Source organism: Doryrhamphus excisus, chromosome 23 (assembly GCF_030265055.1).
Source record: "Doryrhamphus excisus isolate RoL2022-K1 chromosome 23, RoL_Dexc_1.0, whole genome shotgun sequence".
NCBI lineage: Eukaryota > Metazoa > Chordata > Actinopteri > Syngnathiformes > Syngnathidae > Doryrhamphus > Doryrhamphus excisus.
Window position 1 is genome coordinate 2,497,189 of NC_080488.1, and position 21,396 is coordinate 2,518,584.

At 40.7% G+C, this 21,396-nt stretch overlaps 4 protein-coding genes across 7 annotated transcripts; 3 read left to right on the forward strand and 1 right to left on the reverse strand.

Annotated features, from left to right (window-relative positions):
* The first annotated feature begins 687 nt into the window (after positions 1 to 687).
* On the forward strand, positions 688 to 1,462 carry tomm5 (translocase of outer mitochondrial membrane 5 homolog (yeast)). The gene is made up of 2 exons (XM_058063514.1): positions 688 to 918; positions 1,161 to 1,462. Exons 1-2 carry the CDS (start codon positions 798 to 800, stop codon positions 1,193 to 1,195), a joined length of 156 nt encoding a protein of 51 aa, XP_057919497.1. The 5' UTR covers positions 688 to 797; the 3' UTR covers positions 1,196 to 1,462.
* A 346-nt stretch (positions 1,463 to 1,808) lies between these two features.
* Positions 1,809 to 6,338, forward strand: LOC131110410 (zinc finger and BTB domain-containing protein 5-like). Of its 3 annotated transcripts, none has more exons than XM_058063509.1 (2): positions 1,809 to 2,042; positions 2,177 to 6,338. In XM_058063509.1, the coding sequence occupies exon 2, from the start codon at positions 2,345 to 2,347 to the stop codon at positions 3,818 to 3,820; it is 1,476 nt and encodes a 491-aa protein (XP_057919492.1). In that variant the 5' UTR covers positions 1,809 to 2,042; positions 2,177 to 2,344; the 3' UTR covers positions 3,821 to 6,338. The 3 variants fall into 3 exon arrangements, with proteins under 3 accessions (XP_057919492.1, XP_057919493.1, XP_057919491.1); XM_058063510.1 differs by having other exon boundaries at positions 2,192 to 6,338; XM_058063508.1 differs by having other exon boundaries at positions 1,809 to 6,338.
* Positions 4,971 to 10,591, reverse strand: grhpra (glyoxylate reductase/hydroxypyruvate reductase a). The gene is made up of 10 exons (XM_058063511.1): positions 10,512 to 10,591; positions 10,343 to 10,429; positions 10,057 to 10,187; positions 8,371 to 8,443; positions 8,145 to 8,261; positions 7,981 to 8,069; positions 7,797 to 7,898; positions 6,451 to 6,586; positions 6,101 to 6,231; positions 4,971 to 6,004 (listed from the first exon to the last, which is right to left on the reverse strand). Exons 2-10 carry the CDS (start codon positions 10,426 to 10,428, stop codon positions 5,883 to 5,885), a joined length of 987 nt encoding a protein of 328 aa, XP_057919494.1. The 5' UTR covers position 10,429; positions 10,512 to 10,591; the 3' UTR covers positions 4,971 to 5,882.
* A 189-nt stretch (positions 10,592 to 10,780) lies between these two features.
* si:ch211-203d1.3 (protein phosphatase Slingshot homolog 3) lies at positions 10,781 to 21,383 on the forward strand. Of its 2 annotated transcripts, none has more exons than XM_058063506.1 (17): positions 10,781 to 10,940; positions 12,021 to 12,135; positions 13,061 to 13,098; positions 13,181 to 13,355; positions 14,927 to 15,042; positions 15,117 to 15,185; positions 16,611 to 16,676; positions 17,905 to 18,087; positions 18,168 to 18,261; positions 18,328 to 18,456; positions 18,516 to 18,562; positions 18,654 to 18,800; positions 19,204 to 19,404; positions 19,483 to 19,681; positions 19,751 to 19,822; positions 19,904 to 19,996; positions 21,029 to 21,383. In XM_058063506.1, exons 2-17 carry the CDS (start codon positions 12,088 to 12,090, stop codon positions 21,167 to 21,169), a joined length of 1,818 nt encoding a protein of 605 aa, XP_057919489.1. In that variant the 5' UTR covers positions 10,781 to 10,940; positions 12,021 to 12,087; the 3' UTR covers positions 21,170 to 21,383. The 2 variants fall into 2 exon arrangements, with proteins under 2 accessions (XP_057919489.1, XP_057919490.1); XM_058063507.1 differs by having other exon boundaries at positions 10,795 to 10,940; positions 12,032 to 12,135.
* Positions 21,384 to 21,396: the final 13 nt, after the last annotated feature.

Here is a 21,396-nt window from a genome sequence, read left to right on the forward strand (position 1 = left end):
AACACGGTCAGAACATGTATAATCAATTAAAACAGATTAAAGAATATATAATACATTCATGAGATATTGGTAAACAATATATATGGAGTAAAAACGGATGTAAACACTGTAAAATGCTTATATATATATTTAAATACAGAATATTTTACAGCAGACATAATTTACTTACCTCTAGAGCCTCCTAGCGTGGTAATGTTGCTATGACCAAAATACCCGAATTGTTGTTGGCATAGTTACCGTCTGTCATTACTTCTAACTTCTTAATTTATGTAAAAACTTCGCAATTTACACTGCTATAAGTCTTTATTTTCGCGCTTTCTTAATTCGAAGAGCGTCTTTGGCTAAACTTAAATGTATTTTTGTCCCTCCAAGGCCGCCATATTTGAGCCCGATTACTTCCGGTGTAACATCCGGGTCAGTTCTGTATTTATATATATATAAAAATAAAGAATATTTTACAGCAGACATAATTTACTTACCTCGAGAGCCTCCTAGCGTGGTAATGTTGCTATGACCAAAATACCCGAATTGTTGTTGGCATAGTTACCGTCTGTCATTACTTCTAACTTTACACGCTATTACACAGCAATTTACACAGCCATAAGTCTTCATTTAATTCGAATAGCGTCTTTGGCTAAACTTAAATGTATTTTTGTCCCTCCAAGGCCGCCATATTTGAGCCCGATTACTTCCGGTGCAACATCCGGGTCAGTTCTCTTCCATGCTACACAGAAACGGAGGCGCGACCTCACGTTGATTCATAAACCGCAATAAAATTGATTAAATCCACAGATATCATGTTCAAACTGGAAGGACTCGGTCCTAAGATGGACCCAGAGGAGATGAAGAAGAAAATGCGACAAGATGTCATCTCATCTTTGCGAAACTTCCTTATTTACGTCGCTCTCCTCCGAGCCAGTGAGTATAGAGGACGTTAGCTTGCAGTGGGACGTTTAACTAATAATAACCATTAATCATGTAAAATTGACATTTTATATTAATGTTAAATGTACAATAAACGATGTAACAATCTGCAAAATGCTCCAAATATAATTGCCAAATGATCTGCTACTTAAGTGATGGGGATTACTAATTATTTTTATATAATTAGATACATAATTATGAATAAATACTAATGATCAATATTCCTACATTCACAGCTCCATATGTCCTGAAGAAGCTGGACAGTATATGATAAGAGTGTCTTCCTTCCATCCATCCTGAGGATCTTCCCTGTGTCAGAGGGCGGTGTGGACCACCATTATTATCATCATCATCATCAGATTGCCGGAGGATGACCAACATCTCTTCATTTTTACTATTTACGTAACATGCACTCATGTTATGTACCTCACTAGCCTGCTTATGTTATACTTAACACACTTTGTTATACTATGAATGCTCATTATGAATGTTATTCAATGGAAGATAGTTTGTGTGATAAAATATGATTCAAATTTCATGTGAGATTTGTTCTGTGATTATTATGGGGGAAATTCAACATTATATACAGAATATTTTGCATATAAATTGGAATAAAAGGGTGATCAAACTGATTAAATGTAAATAATGCAACTGGGGCCATAACACAAATATATGTGCATAATGCAATGAAATTTAAATGTTTACTTTTTTTAACTAAATGCTGACTATCAACTGTGAAAAGACGTAATCAAACACAGTTATCATAAATATGCAAGTATTGATTGATTGTATTTTTTTAAGTTATGAGTACCATTTAAAAAGGTTTTAAATGAACCCTTGCTGCACTTTCATAGAATGGCCACTTGGGGGAGCTGCTGCGCTAACGTGCGGCATGACACTAATGGCGCTCGCTCAGATAAAGAATTCCTCGTTTTTTGGACATCTTAATCGAGCTTTTACAATAAACGCACAGTTTCGCAGACGTCGGGATGTTGGCGGATGAACACAGTGCTGCATGCATCCCTCCTTGGGATTTGGGTTGCAAATCCCACCGCATTCCCAAGAGCTTCGATTGCGGACAATGAGCGTTGACGATATATGACGTGGATGAATGGAAGGTCAGGCTGGACTTCTTCTTCTTCTTCTTCTTCGTCGTATTTACAACGTTTCTTTGTTTTAAATGTGCTACTAGGATGCATGTAGCATTCCTGTAGATGCTAGCCTTACTATGGACTTTCCGGGTCACTTCCAGCATATTTTCCAGCAGCTGAACCTCCAGCGTCTCCATGCCCGACTCTGTGACTGTGTGGTGGAGGTTGGAGCCCACAAGTTCCACGCTCATCGTTCCATCCTGGCGGCATCCAGCTCCCACTTCAAGGCTCTTCTCATCTCCGGTGATGATTCCGGTGCACATTGGGTCATGGATAAAGGTGTGGGTACCAGTGTGATTGCGCTCGATGCAGAAGTGGTGACCCCTGAGGCCTTCTCGACTCTTCTAGATATGATCTACACATCCAATCTCTCACTCACGGCGTCCAATGTGATGGATGTGCTGCTGGCCGCCTCGCATCTGCATCTTAACGCTGTAGTGAAGGCGTGCAAGATTCACTTGTCCAGCAAAAACTTCCCATCTTCTGCACCTAAAGGCTGGAGGTCAATGCCGCAGCAGGAACTTCACGACGGAGGTGTGGAGGTGAGCCAATCAGGTGAAGAGTCCTCAGAGCAGAAGAGAAAGCCTCAAGAGGAGAGACTTAGTGACAGGAAGAGAACCTGCAGAATTTCTGGAAATAACCAATGTTCTCCAACTGTGACCAGAAACACACTCATCACCGAGGAACAAGGAGAAGATCTTAAAATGTGGCAGGGACGATTAGATGACGTGGAGGAGAAATACGATGCAACCATGTCTGACTTGGAGGAGATCCAGCTTCCCAGCCAGTCACACAGCAGCGTGCGTGAACCAGTGAAAGTGAAGCTCGGAGATGACGAAGACGAAGAGCCCAAGATGGAGACAGTGGAGGTGAAAGAAGAAACCACGACCACCTCATCTCCTGATATTTCACCATCGTGTCTTCTTCAACAAGGAAACGGTGATAAATTAAGCAGTCCAGAAGATAGCGACGTGAGCAGTTTACAAACGCGACTCTGCTCGGAGCTTCCTGAAAACGAAGATGAAGACGAGGGTATCGACGGCCTGTCTGAACTCGCTCTTTCCTGCTTCCTCAATCCTGACAGCCACGCGGTAGCTATGGATGAAGAAGATAGCTTTGCACGTCTCACAGCAGCTGCTACTGCAGCCGCCACCGCCGCCAGTGACGGTTCTGACCAACATGGTCCCAACGCTTCCGATCCAACTCTCCTTTTCCCGGTAACATCCGTCCCTTTGCAACCGTTACTCCAAACACAGAATCCAGGTTTTAGCGACACGCTCATTCTCCGACCTGCACACAACTCCTTAACAGGGTTCCTCAGCTTGGAACCTTCCAAGCCCACAAAAGTACGCACGGGATCAAGCGCAACGGCTTTCCGCCGCATCGCTCCGAAAGTAGTACCTGGATCAGAAGATCCCTCAGCGGCGTCATCTTCTGGTCCAGATGATAAAGCACCTCTGACAAGAGCTTCAGAGGACGTGCTATCAAAGTGTAAGAAAGCAGCAGCCGAAGACAACGTGCTCCTGGTGGAAGGGGAGAAGAAGTACGCCTGTAAAATCTGCTCCAAGACGTTCATGAACCTGACAGACTGTAAGAAACATATTCGTGTCCACACGGGAGAAAAACCTTATCCGTGTCCCAAGTGTGGGAAACGATTCAGTCAGTCATCCCATTTGTACAAGCACTCCAAGAATTCCTCCTGCGTGAACTGGAAAGATGATTCCATCAAAGGCACTGGACACTGACTTAAACCAGAAAAATTATTTTTTTTAACAAAAGTGATATTTATGAACTACCATGAAAAAAAATATGTTACTGTATGTGGATTGTACCATTGTACTATTTTAATTAATACAGTATCTCACAAATGCAAATACTCCCCTACCATTTCAGCAGGCATTTTTTATTACAATGTATCAATGGACAATACTTTAAAATTTTACTTTTTTTCCTTAAAAAAATAATATAATTTTTTTTTTTAAATGCAATTTTACTTTTTTTTCTTAAAAAAATTCTAAAATGAAAAAATAATAAATTGAAATTTTACTTTTTTTTTTAAATAAAATAAAAAATAAACAGTATATAGTAACTTGTATTGCACTCTCAATGTACTATACATTAGATCAGGGGTCTCAAACACGCGGCCCGCCGGCCAAATGTGGCCCGCAGGACACTAGTTTGAGGCCCCCGCCTTGATATGAAAGTTTAATGTTAGTGCGGCCCCGCGCAAGTTTGATATGGATGCTGTATGGCAGGGGTCTCAAACACGCGGCCCGCGGGGACACTAGTTTGAGGCCCCCGCCTTGATATGAAAGTTTAATGTTAGTGCGGCCCCGCGCAAGTTTGATATAGATGCTGTATGGCAGGGGTCTCAAACACGCGGCCCGCGGGCCAAATGCAGCCCGCAGGACACTAGTTTGAGGCCCCCGCCTTGATATGAAAGTTTAATGTTAGTGCGGCCCGCGCAAGTTTGATATGGATACTGTATGGCAGGGGTCTCAAACACGCGGCCCGTGAGCCAAATGCGGCCCGCAGGACACTACTTTGAGGCCCCCGCCTTGATATGAAAGTTTAATGTTCGTGCGGCCCGCGCAAGTTTGATATGGATGCTGTATGGTATCATGTACCCAGAAAAAATTATTACGTTTGATTCATGTTCTTGTTAAAGGTTAAATAACTGTTAATAGTTATCCTCCCTATCCGTGTGGAAGTGGTAAGTTTTTGGCTATTTAAGTTGAAAGGAAATAACTTGAAGGCTACCGTTTAGGTCGCTAGCTCTCTAGTTTGCGAGTTAGCATGTGTCTCAAGACCCTGCAGTTGCGCAATATGTTGTAAATAAAAAGAGTATAAATGTGACTATAGTCGTGTTTTGTCATGTCTACAGGGCTCTAATAATGCTTTAATTTTAATCTGAAAAAATAATTTGTCTACCCACTTAAGATGCGAGCTATTTCGACAATAATGGCTGCATGTTGACTCTATTGCTTTCCAAGCTTTACACTGACTATTCTAAGTTATATTCAAGTTTCATTTAATAGTATTGTCCCTTCAGAAGATGTAATAAAATGATTGCTGAATTGTGAGAGCTGCACTCTATTGTGATACACTGTATATGAAATTAAAGTTTTCCACTCTTGATGAAGAATGTTTTAAAAGTATGAGGAAGAAACTTTAAATCTATACTATAACTTTTATTCTTTGTTGTGTAGGCCATAACTTCCATTTAGCAAACAATAAGTAGGCAATAAGTTTATGCAACAATAGCTTTGTTAAGAATAATGTAGGAAGTCCAGGGTTCAATTCCACCATCGGCCATCTCTGTGTGGAGTTTGCATGTTCTCCCCGTGCATGCGTGGGTTTTCTCCGGGTACTCCGGTTTCCTCCCACATTCCAAAAACATGCTAGGTTAATTAGCGACTCCAAATTGTCCATAGGTATGAATGTGAGTGTGAATGGTTGTTTGTCTATATGTGCCCTGTGATTGGCTGGCGACCAGTCCAGGGTGTACCCCGCCTCTCGCCCGAAGACACCTGGGATAGGCTCCAGCGCCCCCGCGACCCTCGTGAGGATAAACGGTAGAAAATGAATGAATGAATGTGTTCTCCTCCTATTTTGTGTGGAAGTGGTAACTTTTTGGCTTCTTATTTTGTCTTTCCCCACCCTCTAAGTCCAAAGTCATCAAAATTGTGACTTAAGTCAGTCTCAAAGCCAAACCTCTGCCCATTAGTGAATGTTTACTACATATTCTATCTACTGTACCATCCAAGTAGAACCGCAACAGCGGGACCACATCCTTCATTTCATCTTCTAGAGCTTAAGTTCACTGGGCATTTCTGTGCCCTGTAGACCCCCCAGCAGGTTTCGAGCTGCCAAGGTAGCCATGACGCCTCTCGTGGAGTAGTTGGCGCTGCCGATGTGTGGCAACACCACTGCACAAAGCCAAAGAATTCGGAAAGTAGTACTGACCAAGACAGGAAGTGAACACAGATGTAGAGTATCTAGTTGTAACTGTCCTTCGTACTCACCGCAGTTTTTGAGCGTCAGAAGAGGGTGGTCTGTGGGTAGCGGCTCAGGTGTTGTTACATCCAGGCCGGCGGCTGCAATTTGGCCGCTTTTAAGAGCCTCGTATAGATCCTCCTGGTTCACGACAGCCCCCCTTGAGAGTCAAAGCACAATGGTAATGGTTTAATTTCATTTGAACATGCATCAGATTACAATTGAATGCATCACATAATCAGTTCACAGTTCCACATGTCCAAAAGGAGTAGGAAGAAGCAAAGCTTATTAAATCCTACCCCTCCATCTGGTACTTTTACAATCAGTAACTGTTACATTTGTTCACTTCCTGCTTTCCATAATATATATAAATACGTACCTGCTTGAGTTGATGAAGATTCCGGTTTTCTTCATCTTGCTGAAGAAGGCCTTGTCACAAAGGCCGTGGGTCTCTGGCGTCAGCGAGCACGACACGACGATGAAGTCACTCTCAGATACAAGAGTGTCCAGAGGAACTGTGCCAAAGGGGACAGACGAAAGAACATTTATTATCAAATTAATAATCAGCAGAACCTAAATTTGCATGATATGCAAATGCATTACAAACAATACAAGCAGTTGATGTTTGCTAAATACAAGAATGAAGAGTCAAAAATAAAAATAAAAATACTAGGAAAGCAGGAAGTGAACAAATGCAACAGTTACTGATTGTAAAAGTACCAGATGGAGGGGTAGGATTTAATACGCTTTGCTTCACCTCAAAGTCCCACTAAATTTAAATAAATAAATACATAAATACACAAACAAATACATAATACATGAATAAATAAAAAATAATTTTAAAATAATATATTTTTTAAAAAAAAACGTATATTTGGAAAGCAGGAAGTGAACAAATGTAACAGTTACTGATTGTAAAAGTACCAGATGGAGGGGTAGGATTTAATAAGCTTTGCTTCACCTCAAAGTCCCACTAAATTTAAATAAATAAATACATAAATACACAAACAAATACATAATACATAAATAAATAAAAAATAATTTTAAAATAATATATTAAAAAAAAAACGTATATTTGGAAAGCAGGAAGTGAACAAATGTAACAGTTACTGATTGTAAAAGTACTAGATGGAGGGGTAGGATTTAATAAGCTTTGCTTCACCTCAAAGTCCCACTAAATTTAAATAAATAAATACACAAATACACATACAAATACATAAATAAATAAAAATAATTTTAAAAATGTATACAAAAATATTAAAAAAAAAAACTATATTAGGAAAGCAGGAAGTGAACAAATGTAACAGTTACTGATTGTACAAGTACTAGATGGAGGGGTAGGATTTAATAAGCTTTGCTTCACCTCAAAGTCCCACTAAATTAAAATAAATAAATACATAAATACACAAACAAATACATAAATAAATACATAAATAAATAAAAATAATTTTAAAAATTAATTTAAAAAATATTTTAAAAAAAACTTATATTAGGAAAGCAGGAAGTGAACAAATGTAACAGTTACTGATTGTAAAAGTACCAGATGGAGGGGTAGGATTTAATAAGCTTTGCTTCTTCCTACTCCTTTTGGACATGTGGAACTGTGAACTGATTATGTGATGCATTCAATTGTAATCGGATGCATCTTCCAATGAAATTAAACCATTACCATTACCATTATTATATCTGCCCTTTAAATCATCGACACTGTTTTATTTCACTTACCAAACTCTCCATTCAGCTCGGCAGCATCAGCCTTCTCGGTTCTCCCGGAGTAAAGCAGCCGCTTGACTCCAAAAGGCATAAGGCGGCGAGCGATGGCCATCCCTAAACATAAAGAGAATCAATAGAGTATCGTTCCAACCGAGTGAGCAACATCATTCTGTTAACCCGCAACTGTAATCCTCACCAATACGCCCCAGGCCGATGACCCCCACGGTGCTGCCCGAAAGACCGTAACCACACATCCAGAATAGTGACCAGGAGCCCCAGCCCCCGCTGTAACACATTTGGGGTCAGTGTGACGACATCCTAACACATCCTTATGAGCGTCACTTGACAAGCAGGACTGACTTTTTCACTTCCGCCATCGCCTCGGGTAATCTGCGAGCTGTGGCGAGTAGGAGAGCGACTGTCAGTTCAGCTGTGGCATCAGTCAGGACATCGGGAGTGTAACCAACACGTATACCACTGGGGGGGGGGGACCAAGAAACATTCTCTTAGAGTGGGCACAGTTATTAAACCTCAAATCCATTTGTAAATTGCAACTTTTTCCACGCCTGTATAAAAAGTTTCTTACCGTTTCTTTATTTCATTGAGGTCCAAATGGTCGTATCCCACGGAGAGGGTGCTGACAACTTTCAGGTTGGGTCCTGTGGTCGGTAATATGACGTTATGTACAGTCGTCCCTCGCTCTATCATGTTTTTTTATTATTAATATGTAAATGATCGCTGTTACATTTGTTCACTTCCTGCTTTCCTAATATAGTTTTTTTTTATTTTTACAATCAGTAACTGTTACATTTGTTCACTTCCTGCTTTCCTAATATAGGTTGTTTTTTTTATTAATTTTTACAATCAGTAACTGTTACATTTGTTCACTTCCTGCTTTCCTAATATCGTTTTTTTTTTTTATTTAATTTTTGTCACATAATCAGTTCACAGTTCCTCATGTCCAAAAGGAGTAGGAAAAAGCAAAGCTTATTAAATCCTACCCCTCCATCTGGTACTTTTACAATCAGTAACTGTTACATTTGTTCACTTCCTGCTTTCCTAATAGTTTTTTTTATTTTAATTTTTACAATCAGTAACTGTTACATTTGTTCACTTCCTGCTTTCCTAATATAATTTAAGTTTGTTTTTTTTAATTTTTGTCACATAATCAGTTCACAGTTCCACATGTCCAAAAGGAGTAGGAAGAAGCAAAGCTTACTAAATCCTACCCCTCCATCTGGTACTTTTACAATCAGTAACGGTTACATTTGTTCACTTCCTGCTTTCCTAATATATAGTTTAAGTTTTTTCATTTTTGTATTTTTTTAATTTTATTTTTGTCACATAATCAGTTCCCAGTTCCACATGTCCAAAAGGAGTAGGAAGAAGCAAAGCTTATTAAATCCTACCCCTCCATCTGGTACTTTTACAATCAGTAACTGTTACATTTGTTCACTTCCTGCTTTCCTAATATAGTTTTTTTTATTTTAATTTTTACAATCAGTAACTGTTACATTTGTTCACTTCCTGCTTTCCTAATATAATTTAAGTTTGTTTTTTTTAATTTTTGTCACATAATCAGTTCACAGTTCCACATGTCCAAAAGGAGTAGGAAGAAGCAAAGCTTACTAAATCCTACCCCTCCATCTGGTACTTTTACAATCAGTAACGGTTACATTTGTTCACTTCCTGCTTTCCTAATATATAGTTTAAGTTTTTTCATTTTTGTATTTTTTTAATTTTATTTTTGTCACATAATCAGTTCCCAGTTCCACATGTCCAAAAGGAGTAGGAAGAAGCAAAGCTTATTAAATCCTACCCCTCCATCTGGTACTTTTACAATCAGTAACTGTTACATTCGTTCACTTCCTGCTTTCCTAATATAGTTTAAGTGTTGTTTTGTTTTTTGTCATAATGGGTACCATAGTAACTGCCAATATAGTGATATGTATTGCACATCATGACTAGTGTGGCACAATGTGGTGCAAACAAAAGTGACTATAGGGGTGTTATTTCATGTCAGAGAGCGCTCTAATTGTAAAAAAAAAACCATTTAGAATGTTTTAAACAGGTTTTTTATACTCTACATATGAACATATTAAGTCTATTAATATAAATGCAAAAATTCACTTCACTGTGGCGGATGTTTGGTCATTATCATATCATGTAAATGTGAGGCTTTAGAAAAGAATATTCTCCTATTACATCTAATGTGCACTGCGGCCATATTGGTGTTCATTTTTCTTTGGCGTTCACGCAAAAGTATGAGTACCTGCAGCATCCATAACCTCAGAGTCAATCTTGTCCGTCAGCAGACACAGGACACCGTGGGCCCCCTGCACACCTTTAAGAAGCTCCTCTCTAGGCATGGATGCCCCCAGGTCCCACGTACATACATCACACCTGGACAAGGAAGCTTGACATTATTACTGCACTCTGGTGTCATTCTAACTTCTACATACCTACATAGAGAGCAGTGAATTAATGAACATGCTTATAAATCCAGTAAAAATGTATTTAAACCTGTATATGCAAAAATAATCAATTAAAACGCATACACTCCAGATGATGACAGGATCTTCAGTCCTTCTTCAGGAAGGCGAGTCGTCACCAAAACCTTCATGAGTTTCTTAGCTGCTTTCATCCTACTCAAACAGGAATTGTAATTAATTCTCTTCTTATTATTATAAAATAGGTTAACTTTACAGAGTTAAAAATAAACCTTACCTGGTTAATTGTTAACTCACAACAACTTGTAGGTCTCGCTAACCCGGAATTAAATGCTAGCTAAGCCCCGCCTCCTGAAAGTGATTTGATTGGCTAAATACTTGTCAACATACACTTGGTAGGTATATATAATTATATATTTTATTACTTTACTATCCACGAAGGTGATGTTTGCAATATGAACTGGTTTGTTGGTCGATTATGGAATGAAATATGCATTTTGCCTCAGGCGGCGAACTTTGCGTAGGTCCCACACGGTAATTACGTTTGTTACGTAGCAAGCCTGCGGATGACGTCACCACTAGCCAGCACGACGGCGCTGGAGTGGCGAACTGTCGCCGTCGGGGTCCGTCTCCTCGAAGCTGCCGCTTTAGAGAACAAGCACATTCTGAGTCCTGGGAATAAGTGTCTGGAGCCCGTCTTGTGAAGGTAAGATATGTTTTTTTTGTCATGTTTTGTTTTTTAATTGCTTTTTGTGGACGGAGTTGCCCGTTTGAAGCATATGCTAACGCTAACCGCAACAGGCTAACATAAACAAGGTTTGCAGTCTTTCGATATGACAGCTTGGATAAAGGAATGTGTTGTTTAAAGACATATTTTAGTTACTGCTTTTACATATAAAAATATGAATATAAGAAGAAATTACTTAATTTTTATTTGTATGCGGTGTATATGCACTGGTATAGAATAAATTCACATGTAGAACATAACCTGGGATTATGAACGTCGATGGGACAGTCAGGATAAGATAAAAATGAACAATGATTATTAGTTTAGTAAGTTAAGTAATATTCTAAATATATATATAATATTATAAAATATTATATATATATATGGTTTTTTTTGTGTTTTTTTGGGGGCGGCACGGCGGTCGAGTGAGTGTGAATGGTTGTTTGTCTATATGTGCCCTGTGATTGGCTGGCCACCAGTCCAGGGTGTACCCCGCCTCTCGCCCCAAGACAGCTGGGATAGGCTCCAGCACCCCCTGCGACTCTCGTGAGGATAAGCGGTAGAAAATGAATGAATTAATGAGTTCTCCTCCTATTTTGTGTGGAAGTGGTAACTTTTTGGCTTCTTATTTTGTCTTTCCCCACCCTCGGCCATCTCTGTGTGGAGTTTGCAGGTTCTCCCCGTGCATGCGTGGGTTTTTCCTCCGGGTACTCCGGTTTCCTCCCACATTCCAAAAACATGCTAGGTTAATTAGCGACTCCAAATTGTCCATAGATATGAATGTGAGTGTGAATGGTTGTTTGTCTATATGTGCCCTGTGATTGGCTGGTGACCAGTCCAGGGTGTACCCCGCCTCTCGCCCCAAGACAGCTGGGATAGGCTCCAGCACCCCCGCAACTCTTGTGAGGAAAAGCGGTAGAAAATGAATGAATGAATTTTATATATATATAATATTTTATAATATTATATATATATAATATTATAAAATATTCTATATAATATTATAAAATATTTTATATATAATATAAGTTAAGTAATTTTTTTTTACCTCCACACTAGTGCCTGCACAGGTCTGGTCTGTGGAAACTGCCGTGTTTGTCAGCAACAGCAGCACCTGAACTGTGCCATGGCTCTGTTGACCCTGCACAGGATTCCCTCCATCAGCGCTGCTCCAGTGAGTCACCCCTACAATCAAGCATAAATTTGCTTTCCAAATATACGTGTTAGAACACTGACATGAAGCCGGACCAGGCCAGCATGGCCGTTCACTAGGAGCAGCCGTGTGTAATAACAAATGCTTTGTTTTGCATAGCAGCCTAGGCCTAGGGATCGGATAGCTTTGCAGAGCAAACATTCCACAGATAGAACGTGGCTTCATCACATTCATATTCATTGCAGCATAAATGGTGTGATTGGCTCACTTCCCGTCTGTCTAAACGCTCGCCATGCTATCACCTCCGCTTGCATTCATCCATATTTAAACAAAGATCATATCAAATCCAAGCATTCATTCGGTTATATGTGTTGCTTTGTGTTTTCAAGTCAAACCGGGTGTCGCCGCTGCAGCTAATCATCATTCTCTCTTTTCTTCTTCTCCCCCAAAATACCCATCGTTCTTCTCCTGGCTCCTACTCAATCCTTCACTTAAATATCTTTTTTTTTGTCTCCTCTGTTTTGTCTGGACATGTCAGTTGCGTAACAGGTAATGCTCTCTCTGTCATGTTTCTCTTCCCTTCTTGTAAGTGTAGCTATACTTCGCTCTCTATGGCTTGTTCTCCATTGCATTGTATTGTGTTTCTCTGCTAGTCTGGTCCTTCCCTCCCCCTGCTTATGTCTTCTTATCGCTGTCCGTCCCCACACTTGAAGCTTCCGCTATGTCTTATCAGTGTTGCAACACATTTCACGCAAAATAACATTTTTTTTTTTTCACCAGTCATTTCTATTCAAAAGTTCAGGACGCTTGTTAAATGTCCTTTAATTGGCTTTGCAATTTAAACCACATTAGAAGGATTGTTATTTTCCTCAGCAATATAAAGCGTTCTTTGTCACATTATCTGTTTGTTATCATTTATTTGTATCATTTATGTCATGTCTTAAAGGATGAAACCACTCAAAGGAGAGGGAGATTTCAGAAAAGGTAGCTGGACACCGCTGTTTTTGTTTGCATCTCATTAAATTTGCAATCCCGATCCTGATGAGTCCTGATGCTGATTTGCCAGGGAGAGCTTTGCCCTTGTTAAAGGAGCGGTGCTCCTGCTGGAAGAAGCGGAAAGAGAGGACCTACACGAGGACTCCACTCCCCTAAAACAAGAAGACGGCGCCGCGTCAGACACGCGACACCGACACATCCACGCCATGGTTGAGCTGCTTCGACCAGAAGATAGCATCAAGCTGGTAACGGCCTCGAATTTACTCCTGGATTTGTGTAACAGCTCCTAAGCAACATTGTCACATTGAGGGGAAACCGCTCGAAGAGTTGATTATGTTGTTTTACAATGACTCTGTTGTTTAGTCAAGGATTAGCCAGCATCTCCTTCTACGCATGGTCAGTCACATGAACTTTAGACAACCGTATCTGCTCAGCAACTTATACATGCGCTCCTTCCAGCAAACCCCTGTAACACATTTCCCTTTCATGACACTGGCCACAAGAACCAGAGCATCCCAAACATCCTCGCTATCTTCACAATGCACTCCATAACGTACACGTTATGCCTATACTGTAACTCCATGTGAATTATTCCCATTCATATCTATTATTATTACCCATTATTATCTAAAACAAGGGTCTCAAACTCAATTTACCTGGGGGTCACTGGAGCTAGGGTCTGGGCGAGGCTGGGGCGCATCAGGTTTTCCAAAAAAAAAAAAAAAAACATTTACTAAAAACAGAAAAAATAATAAACTTTGCGTTGGTTCCGATTTTCTACAAGAAAAGCTCTGATAAAACATTCCACTGTTCTCAAATATCTTACTTTTTATTTTTCTACACAAAATAAGATGAAAAATAAATAAATCAAGAATAAAGAAAATCAATCAGTAATAAATAAATATAATAATAATAAAAAGGCAAATAATAAAAACTTAAGAAACCACGTATAGTTGGTGGGTAGACAAATTATTTTTTTCAGATTAAAATGAACAAAGCATTATTAGAGCCCTGTAGACATGACAAAACACGACTATAGTCACATTTATAAGCTTTTTATTTACAACATATTGCGCAACTGCAGGGTCTTAAGACACATGCTAACTCGCAAACTAGAGAGCTAGCGACCTAAACGGTAGCCTCCAAGTTATTTCCTTTAAACTTAAATAGCCAAAAACTTACCACTTCCACACGGATAGGGAGGATAACTATTAACAGTTATTTAACCTTTAACATGAACATTAATCAAACGTAATAATTTTTTCTGGGTACATGATACCATACAGCATCCATATCAAACTTGCACGGGCCGCACTAACGTTAAACTTTCATATCAAGGCGGGGGCCTCAAACTAGTGTCCTGCGCGCCACATTTGGCCGGCGGGCCGCATGTTTGAGACCCCTGCCATACAGCATCCATATCAAACTTGCGCGGGCCGCACTAACATTAAACTTTCATATCAAGGCGGGGGCCTCAAACTAGTGTCCTGCGGGCCACATTTGGCGCGCGGGCCGCGTGTTTGAGACCCCTGCCATACAGCATCCATATCAAACTTGCGCGGGCCGCTCTAACGTTAAACTTTCATATCAAGGCGGGGGCCTCAAACTAGTGTCCTGCGGGCCACATTTAGCACATTTAGCATCATTTCATAATACTGAGAGCTGTTTGTAATGTTTTGTTCCGTCTATTCAGCTTTGCTGGGAAAAACACATGTGCCCGATATCCAATAGTGTCAACCAAAATAAAGCATTGTTATCTCTAAAAAATTTTAAAAAAAAAGCAAAATTTTGAATACCGTTTCTCTGTGCTCTGCAGGCCGTGCAGTTGGAGTCTGTCAGCACGGTCCGAGTCCGGTATCTCATTGTTGTCTCCACCCTGGCTAACAAAGACGAGAGCATCCTGCTAGGCATGGATTTCCCCAAACGGGACAGGTGTGTGTGCACCCCACTGCGGCCACACTGATAGCTGCTTATCAGTTAACACCTTATATTTGCTTCCTATTTAGTGAGGAGTGCACCATTGGTCTGGTTCTACCCATCTGGAGCGACACTCAAGTGTATCTGGACGGAGATGGGTAAGAGCACAAATCCATATGTTTGTCTTAGAAGCATCCTCAAAAGTATACGGGTTGTTATGATGCAACTATGACGGGACTAGAACCCCCTTAAGGGAGTGAGGGAGGTAAGAAGAGAATGAATAATACGAATAAATGAATAATTGAAATAATAGAAGCGGAGCATGTTGTTCAAGCCACAGCACAGACGCTGCAGCCCGACTACAAATACTCTGGGCCGAGATCATGTGAATAAGGAATGTCGCTATTTATGGAGCTGAATCATTCTCCATTAATTCTAGCTGCCCCTATCACTTACTCCCCCCCCCTTACATAAGATCTTTTCACATGGAATCATTGGAAACCGAAACTCAGTTTGCGTCAAATGTAAGATAAGTCAAGTTTGCTTCCATATAAAGCAGGGGTCTCAAACTCAATTTACTTGGGGGCCACCAGAGCTAGGTAAAAAAAAAACAAAAAACTAAACGTATTTATTAAAAACTGGAAAAAAAATCATTTAAAAAAAACTATGCTTTTGCTTCTGCTATACCCTACACTTTTTCAGTACTTTGGTTCCGGTTTTCCACACCAAAATATCTGATAAAACATTCCACTGTTCTCAAATATCTTAATTTTTATTTTTCTATACACAAAATAATATTAAAAAATAAACAAATTAAGAATAAAGACAATAAATCAATTAATCAGTAATAAATAAGTAAAATAATAATAAAACAGCAAATAAAAAAAAACGTAAGAAACCACATACAGTTGGTAGAGAAATTATTTTTTCCAGATTCAAATGTACAGTATTAACAGTTATTTAACCTTTAACATGAACATTAATGAAACTTAATCATTTTACCCAATTAGCAAGTTAGCATCGTACTCAGTTCCATCCGGGAGCGGCGTCGTAACTTTAACAACATGTTTGATGAGATGCTTCATATCAGCCTTTAGCTTCATTGCTAATCCAAAGCAAAACAGGGCGGGGTAACAGGGTAGGGTAACAGTATGGGCGGGGCAAAAAAAAATTCATGTTAATTGGGTCTCGTGTGCACACAGCTTTAAGCTATCATTTCAACATTAAGGTGGAGGCCTCAAACTAGTAAAGGCTATGGTGCGAACGCTCAAGATGAGGATGCGATGAAGTCCCTGAAAAAAAAAAAAATCAGCCATCACATGCTTATCACATCAGCTTGTTCTACTCATCACGCCTCCGACTGTGTTAACTTGCTTTTTACACATCGCTCGCCGTACATATTCACACCTCTTATATCAATAATTCGGCCTGAATAATAAGCTATGCATCCTTTTAGGGCTGCCTGTCTGTCTGTTTGTTTGTTGTACTTTGTGTCAGTATCACTTCCACTTTTGTCTCGGCCTCGCTGGCTGTCTTATTCTGACTTGATTGCGTTTCTGTCTCTCTCTCTTCCCCCTTCGCAGCGGTTTCAGTGTCACATCAGCAGAAGAAACAAGAATTTTTAAGCCAGTTTCCATGCAGACCATGTGGTGAGTGACCATTCGGCGTCGGCACGTTTTGCAGCGAGGGCCACATAGTGAAAAATGAAAGGATGTATTGGTCACATTGGCCAAAGCAACACGTTTACATATGCTAGCAAGTTCAGTATATTTCAAGGAAAAACTGCATCTCACTTTGTGATGAAGATAGAATTTTTTTTTAAACTATTATTAGTATGAACGTCTGTCTTTGCTTTTTTCTTGATGTTTTTTAATTTTCAAAATATTTCTTCAAATAAGCCCCTTTACCTGCCCACACGCACAAGCAAAACTTTAAATTATTATTTATTCAAAATTATTTAAATTATATGTGCAATTTACTGTTTACGCTGTACATCATATTTGATGTCATCTATTTATTCTCCACATAATTATTATTATTATTATTATTATTTCCATTTATGAATGAGTTCTCCTCCAAGTTTGTGTGGAAGTGGTAACTTTTTGGCTTCTTATTTTGTCTTTCCCCACCCTCGGCCATCTCTGTGTGGAGTTTGCATGTTCTCCCCGTGCATGCGTGGGTTTTCTCCGGGTACTCCGGTTTCCTCCCACATTCCAAAAACATGCTAGGTTAATTAGCGACTCCAAATTGTCCATAGGTATGAATGTGAGTGTGAATGGTTGTTTGTCTATATGTGCCCTGTGATTGGCTGGCCACCAGTCCCAGGGTGTACCCCGCCTCTCTGTCCCCAAGACAGCTGGGATAGGCTCCAGCACCCCCGCGACCCTCGTGAGGAAAAGCGGTAGAAAATTAATGACTTATTATTATTATTATTATATGGGAGACAGACATAATATAATGACTTACATCCCATAATATTATAACTTCCACCCAAGCTAATTTCCTCAATTTTATTTTGTTTTGTTTGCGTCTCATGTTACACCTTAAAAAAAAATGTTTATTCTAGTAAAATTACAACTTTTTTCTTGTAATATTTGGATTAAATTCTTGTAAAAATACTGTTTTTTCCAGATTTGGTTTTCTTTTTAAATTATATTTTTACAATGTAAAAACAGCTGCGGGCCCTAAATGGCTCCCGGGCCGCACTTTGGACCCCGTAAATGTACATAACCACACAAATGAATGTGTCTGCATTTCCACTGCTTTCCATACATTATATAGAAAAAAGTATTTTCCAGTGTTATGAATCATATCTAAACTGGACTATGTGGAAGAATCTACCTTTAAAGTTCTCCTCCATGTTTCGTCCACCTCAAGGTCAGTGCTGCAGGCGTTGCACGGTTGCTGTGAGCGTGCCGTCAATGGCGCCGTGATTCCGGGTTGCGGCCTGGAATGGGCCCGGCATTACCACCAGCACGTGGAGTCGGATCGCTTCTGCCTCAACGAGTGGGAGGCCATGAACGACCTGGAGTCGGTCAGAAGGGACAGCGACGGTCAGAGGTATATTACACAATTACTGCTATTACTACTACGAGAGTACACACACACATATGTTAAGCTGCTATACGTTTCATGTGCAGCACCGCTGACAGAATGTCCAAGGAGAAGTTGATCAAGGAGCAGCTGAGGGACATCATGAGGACCGAAGACCTGGACAACCTCACGTCCAAAATGGTGGGGAGACGTAGGTCTAAGGTCTAAGATGAGTTGACATTATTATTAACTCTCGCCTTGCTGTAGGTCCACACGGCCTTGCAGACCCGCATTGGCTTCGACATGAGGCCCTTCAAGGAGTACATCGACAACGAGATCCTGGTCACCATGGCTCAGATGGACAAACCGTCCAAGATATTTGACTACCTTTACTTGGTCAGTGCTGGTATTACTGGTATCCTGTATGGGTGTTAAACATGTGTGTGTGGTTTCAGGGCTCAGAGTGGAACGCAGCCAACTTCGAGGAGCTGCAGAAGAACAAGTCAGTTTTTCATCTTCATATTGCACGTACCGTCTTCCACCGTCCACACCCAGCCGCATATTTACCACCGACTCACCCGCGTCGTTTTCAGCATCGGCTACATTCTGAACGTGACGAGGGAAATCGACAACTTCTTCCCGGAATCCTTCACCTACATGAACATCAGAGTCTACGACGTGGAGGCCACGGACCTGCTCTCCCATTGGACCGACACGTACAACTTCATCAACAGCGCCAGGTAAGTCCCGCGCGGCACACGCCGACATGGAACTGATTGGGGTTCGGCTTTTTCTTTGGCTTATCGGACACGAGTGATTTACTTCCAACTCTGATGCTTGGTAAGAAATGATGCGTGCGAAAAAGAGAGCTGCGGTTTCCTTGCCACTTTCTCATGCAGTCCAAATCATTATTCAAGTTAGAAGTGACGTAATGTATGAGTTTAGAAAAGAACACTCACCTTCTGTTTGATGGAGATATCACTTTGTATTTTCCTGTAGGAATATAATATAATATACAATAGGAATATATAATAATAATAAGTATATCCACAAGATTATTTATCTTCTATTACGTTGCACGGTGCGTTGCAAACACTTGTCAGAACAAGTAGGAAAGAGCTTGCGTTATCATCTGTGCCACAGGAAGAGCGGACAGGCGGTGTTGGTGCACTGCAAGATGGGCGTGTCTCGTTCCGCGTCCACCGTCATCGCCTACGCCATGAAGCAGCAACGCTGGTCGCTCGACGTGGCGTTGGCCTACGTGAGGGATCGGCGCTCCATCATCAAACCTAATGAGGGCTTCACAAAGCAGCTGCAGACCTACCACGGCATCCTCCAGGCCAGGTCAGACCACGACGCCCGATACCACCCCCACCCCCCACCCAGGGTTTTTAATGCAAAAATGTCTGGTCGTCCTTCCAGTCAGCAGCGTCACAGTTTACTCTGGAGGAGGAAGTCCAAAGACCAAAGGCAGAAGTCCGAGCGCAAGGACGATGGAGAAAAGCCAGATGAGGGTGAAGAAGATGAGGAAGAAGCAGATGATGAAGACGATGAGGATGAGGGACTTGATGAGGACGACGACACAGATAGCAGTGATGAAAAAGAGGATTCTGAGGCGGAGGTAAGTAACAATTCCCGCCAATAAATTCGTTATGCTCGAAATCCCGTTCCTGAACGTTTCTCCTCTCAGGTGTTTGAAGCGCCGGATGCCAACCAGGAAGTTGGACCGACAGCGCCGTGTGTCATCGGTCCCATCATCACTGTAAACTAAACGCAAACACACCTTTTAACGTGGCTCTCTTTAGTTCCCCTTCCTGATTCCGTCCCCCTCTTTTGTCCCCAGGCCCCAAGTGTTAGTCGCAGTGGAAGGATGAACCTTTTCTCCCTCATGCAGTCCATCAGTGAATTAGATGACGTGGATAAACGATGCGAGCAGGTAATTGAACATGTAATCAGCATTGGGAGTGCTTTAGCCAAAACCTAGCTTTGATACTAGACTTGAGTTTAAAAGGTGCTATTGGTAAACTTTAGTGGGAACAGGCTGTTTGTGTGTTTAAGCTGTTGTTGTTTGTTTTTGTTTTTTTATCTACACTTGAAATAGATGGCATAATTCACATAGAACAGTAATATAAAGGTACCAAACGTTAGCAACACCGGACTAGCAACGCTAGCAACAATGCTAACATCGTTCTAGCTTGGACTATTCGATGAAGAAAAACCGGAAGCTCACAGACCATAAAAGGCATCTGAATTATGACGCGCGTAGCTTCGTTCTCGTCTTGACCCAAGCGTCCAAGTGTCACCTAGTAACAGTGCAACCGGAAGCGGAAGAAGAGATTGTTGACCGAAGCAGTTTCAAAGCAAGAGCACGGCTGACATCTGCGGAAAATCTCCCCTGGCCAGTCTGAAGCTAATTTTAAGTAGCAACTTCCGGTGTCGTATTATGGGAAAAAAAACATGTTTTCTCGTTCTTTTTTAAGATTATTTTAGTTTTTGCTATATGAAATATACAATTAAAATCGAACTGTTTATGGAAATCTCCCCTGGCCAGTCTGAAGCTAACTTTAAGTAGCAACTTCCGGTGTCGTATTATGGCAAAAAAACATGCTATATGACATGTACAATTAAAATCGAACTGTTTGACGCTTAAAAAGAGGAATGCTCTGTAGTTCGATTTACAAAAATGTTGTCCAAAAACAATTCAAAATTGTATCTCGTAGTTCAACAGCTAACGAGTACGACCAAAAATCGTAACGTAGCATAAAGCTGGTAAAAACTGCTCGTCTTATTTCACTTGTTTACTTAGATGAAGTTCTAACAAATCCAACAGTGACACCTAGCGGACAACATATGAAATTACACCCTTCAATGGCTTCCACCAATACAATTCATTTAACATTACATCCTTAACGCTCACTATTTTAACAACAACAGTGATTCAGTTGCCATCTTTGTATTCTATTCAAAGCTACCTGCCAGCCCACGGCGATCACCGCGACAACGGAGGCGAAGCCACAGCCGAAGGGGTCTGACCCACCAGAGCGCTTGTGTGGATCTTTCATCCGAACCGGGAAGCTTGAACCAGGACGCCGCTCACAACAAACCTTGACGTGGCCAAGAGGAGAAGGAAGGAAAGAGAGCTATTGGGAAAAACAAAACAAACCTGAAGGACCTCTTGTTACATGCCAAGGTTTTTGAGCTTGCATATCCGTTGACTGTCACATCAACTGGCTCGAACTTTACTTCCTGTACATTATAAACACTCCAGATGTCAACTATGCAATTATTCCTTTTTTTTTTTTTTTTGTTATCTGCCAACTTTTCCAGAATGTTCTT

Coding starts and splice junctions, on each gene's coding strand:
- tomm5 (XM_058063514.1), top strand. CDS start 798: ATGTTCAAACTGGAAGGACTCGGTCCTAAGATGGACCCAGAGGAGATG. Junction 919..1,160: donor CGTCGCTCTCCTCCGAGCCA/GTGAGTATAGAG, acceptor CTACATTCACAG/CTCCATATGTCCTGAAGAAG.
- LOC131110410 (XM_058063508.1), top strand. CDS start 2,153: ATGGACTTTCCGGGTCACTTCCAGCATATTTTCCAGCAGCTGAACCTC.
- grhpra (XM_058063511.1), bottom strand. CDS start 10,428: ATGAAAGCAGCTAAGAAACTCATGAAGGTTTTGGTGACGACTCGCCTT. Junction 10,188..10,342: donor ATCCTGTCATCATCTGGAGT/GTATGCGTTTTA, acceptor TTCCTTGTCCAG/GTGTGATGTATGTACGTGGG. Junction 8,070..8,144: donor GCGATGGCGGAAGTGAAAAA/GTCAGTCCTGCT, acceptor AATGTGTTACAG/CGGGGGCTGGGGCTCCTGGT.
- si:ch211-203d1.3 (XM_058063506.1), top strand. CDS start 12,088: ATGGCTCTGTTGACCCTGCACAGGATTCCCTCCATCAGCGCTGCTCCA. Junction 18,801..19,203: donor AACTTCATCAACAGCGCCAG/GTAAGTCCCGCG, acceptor TCTGTGCCACAG/GAAGAGCGGACAGGCGGTGT. Junction 19,823..19,903: donor TCATCGGTCCCATCATCACT/GTAAACTAAACG, acceptor TTTTGTCCCCAG/GCCCCAAGTGTTAGTCGCAG.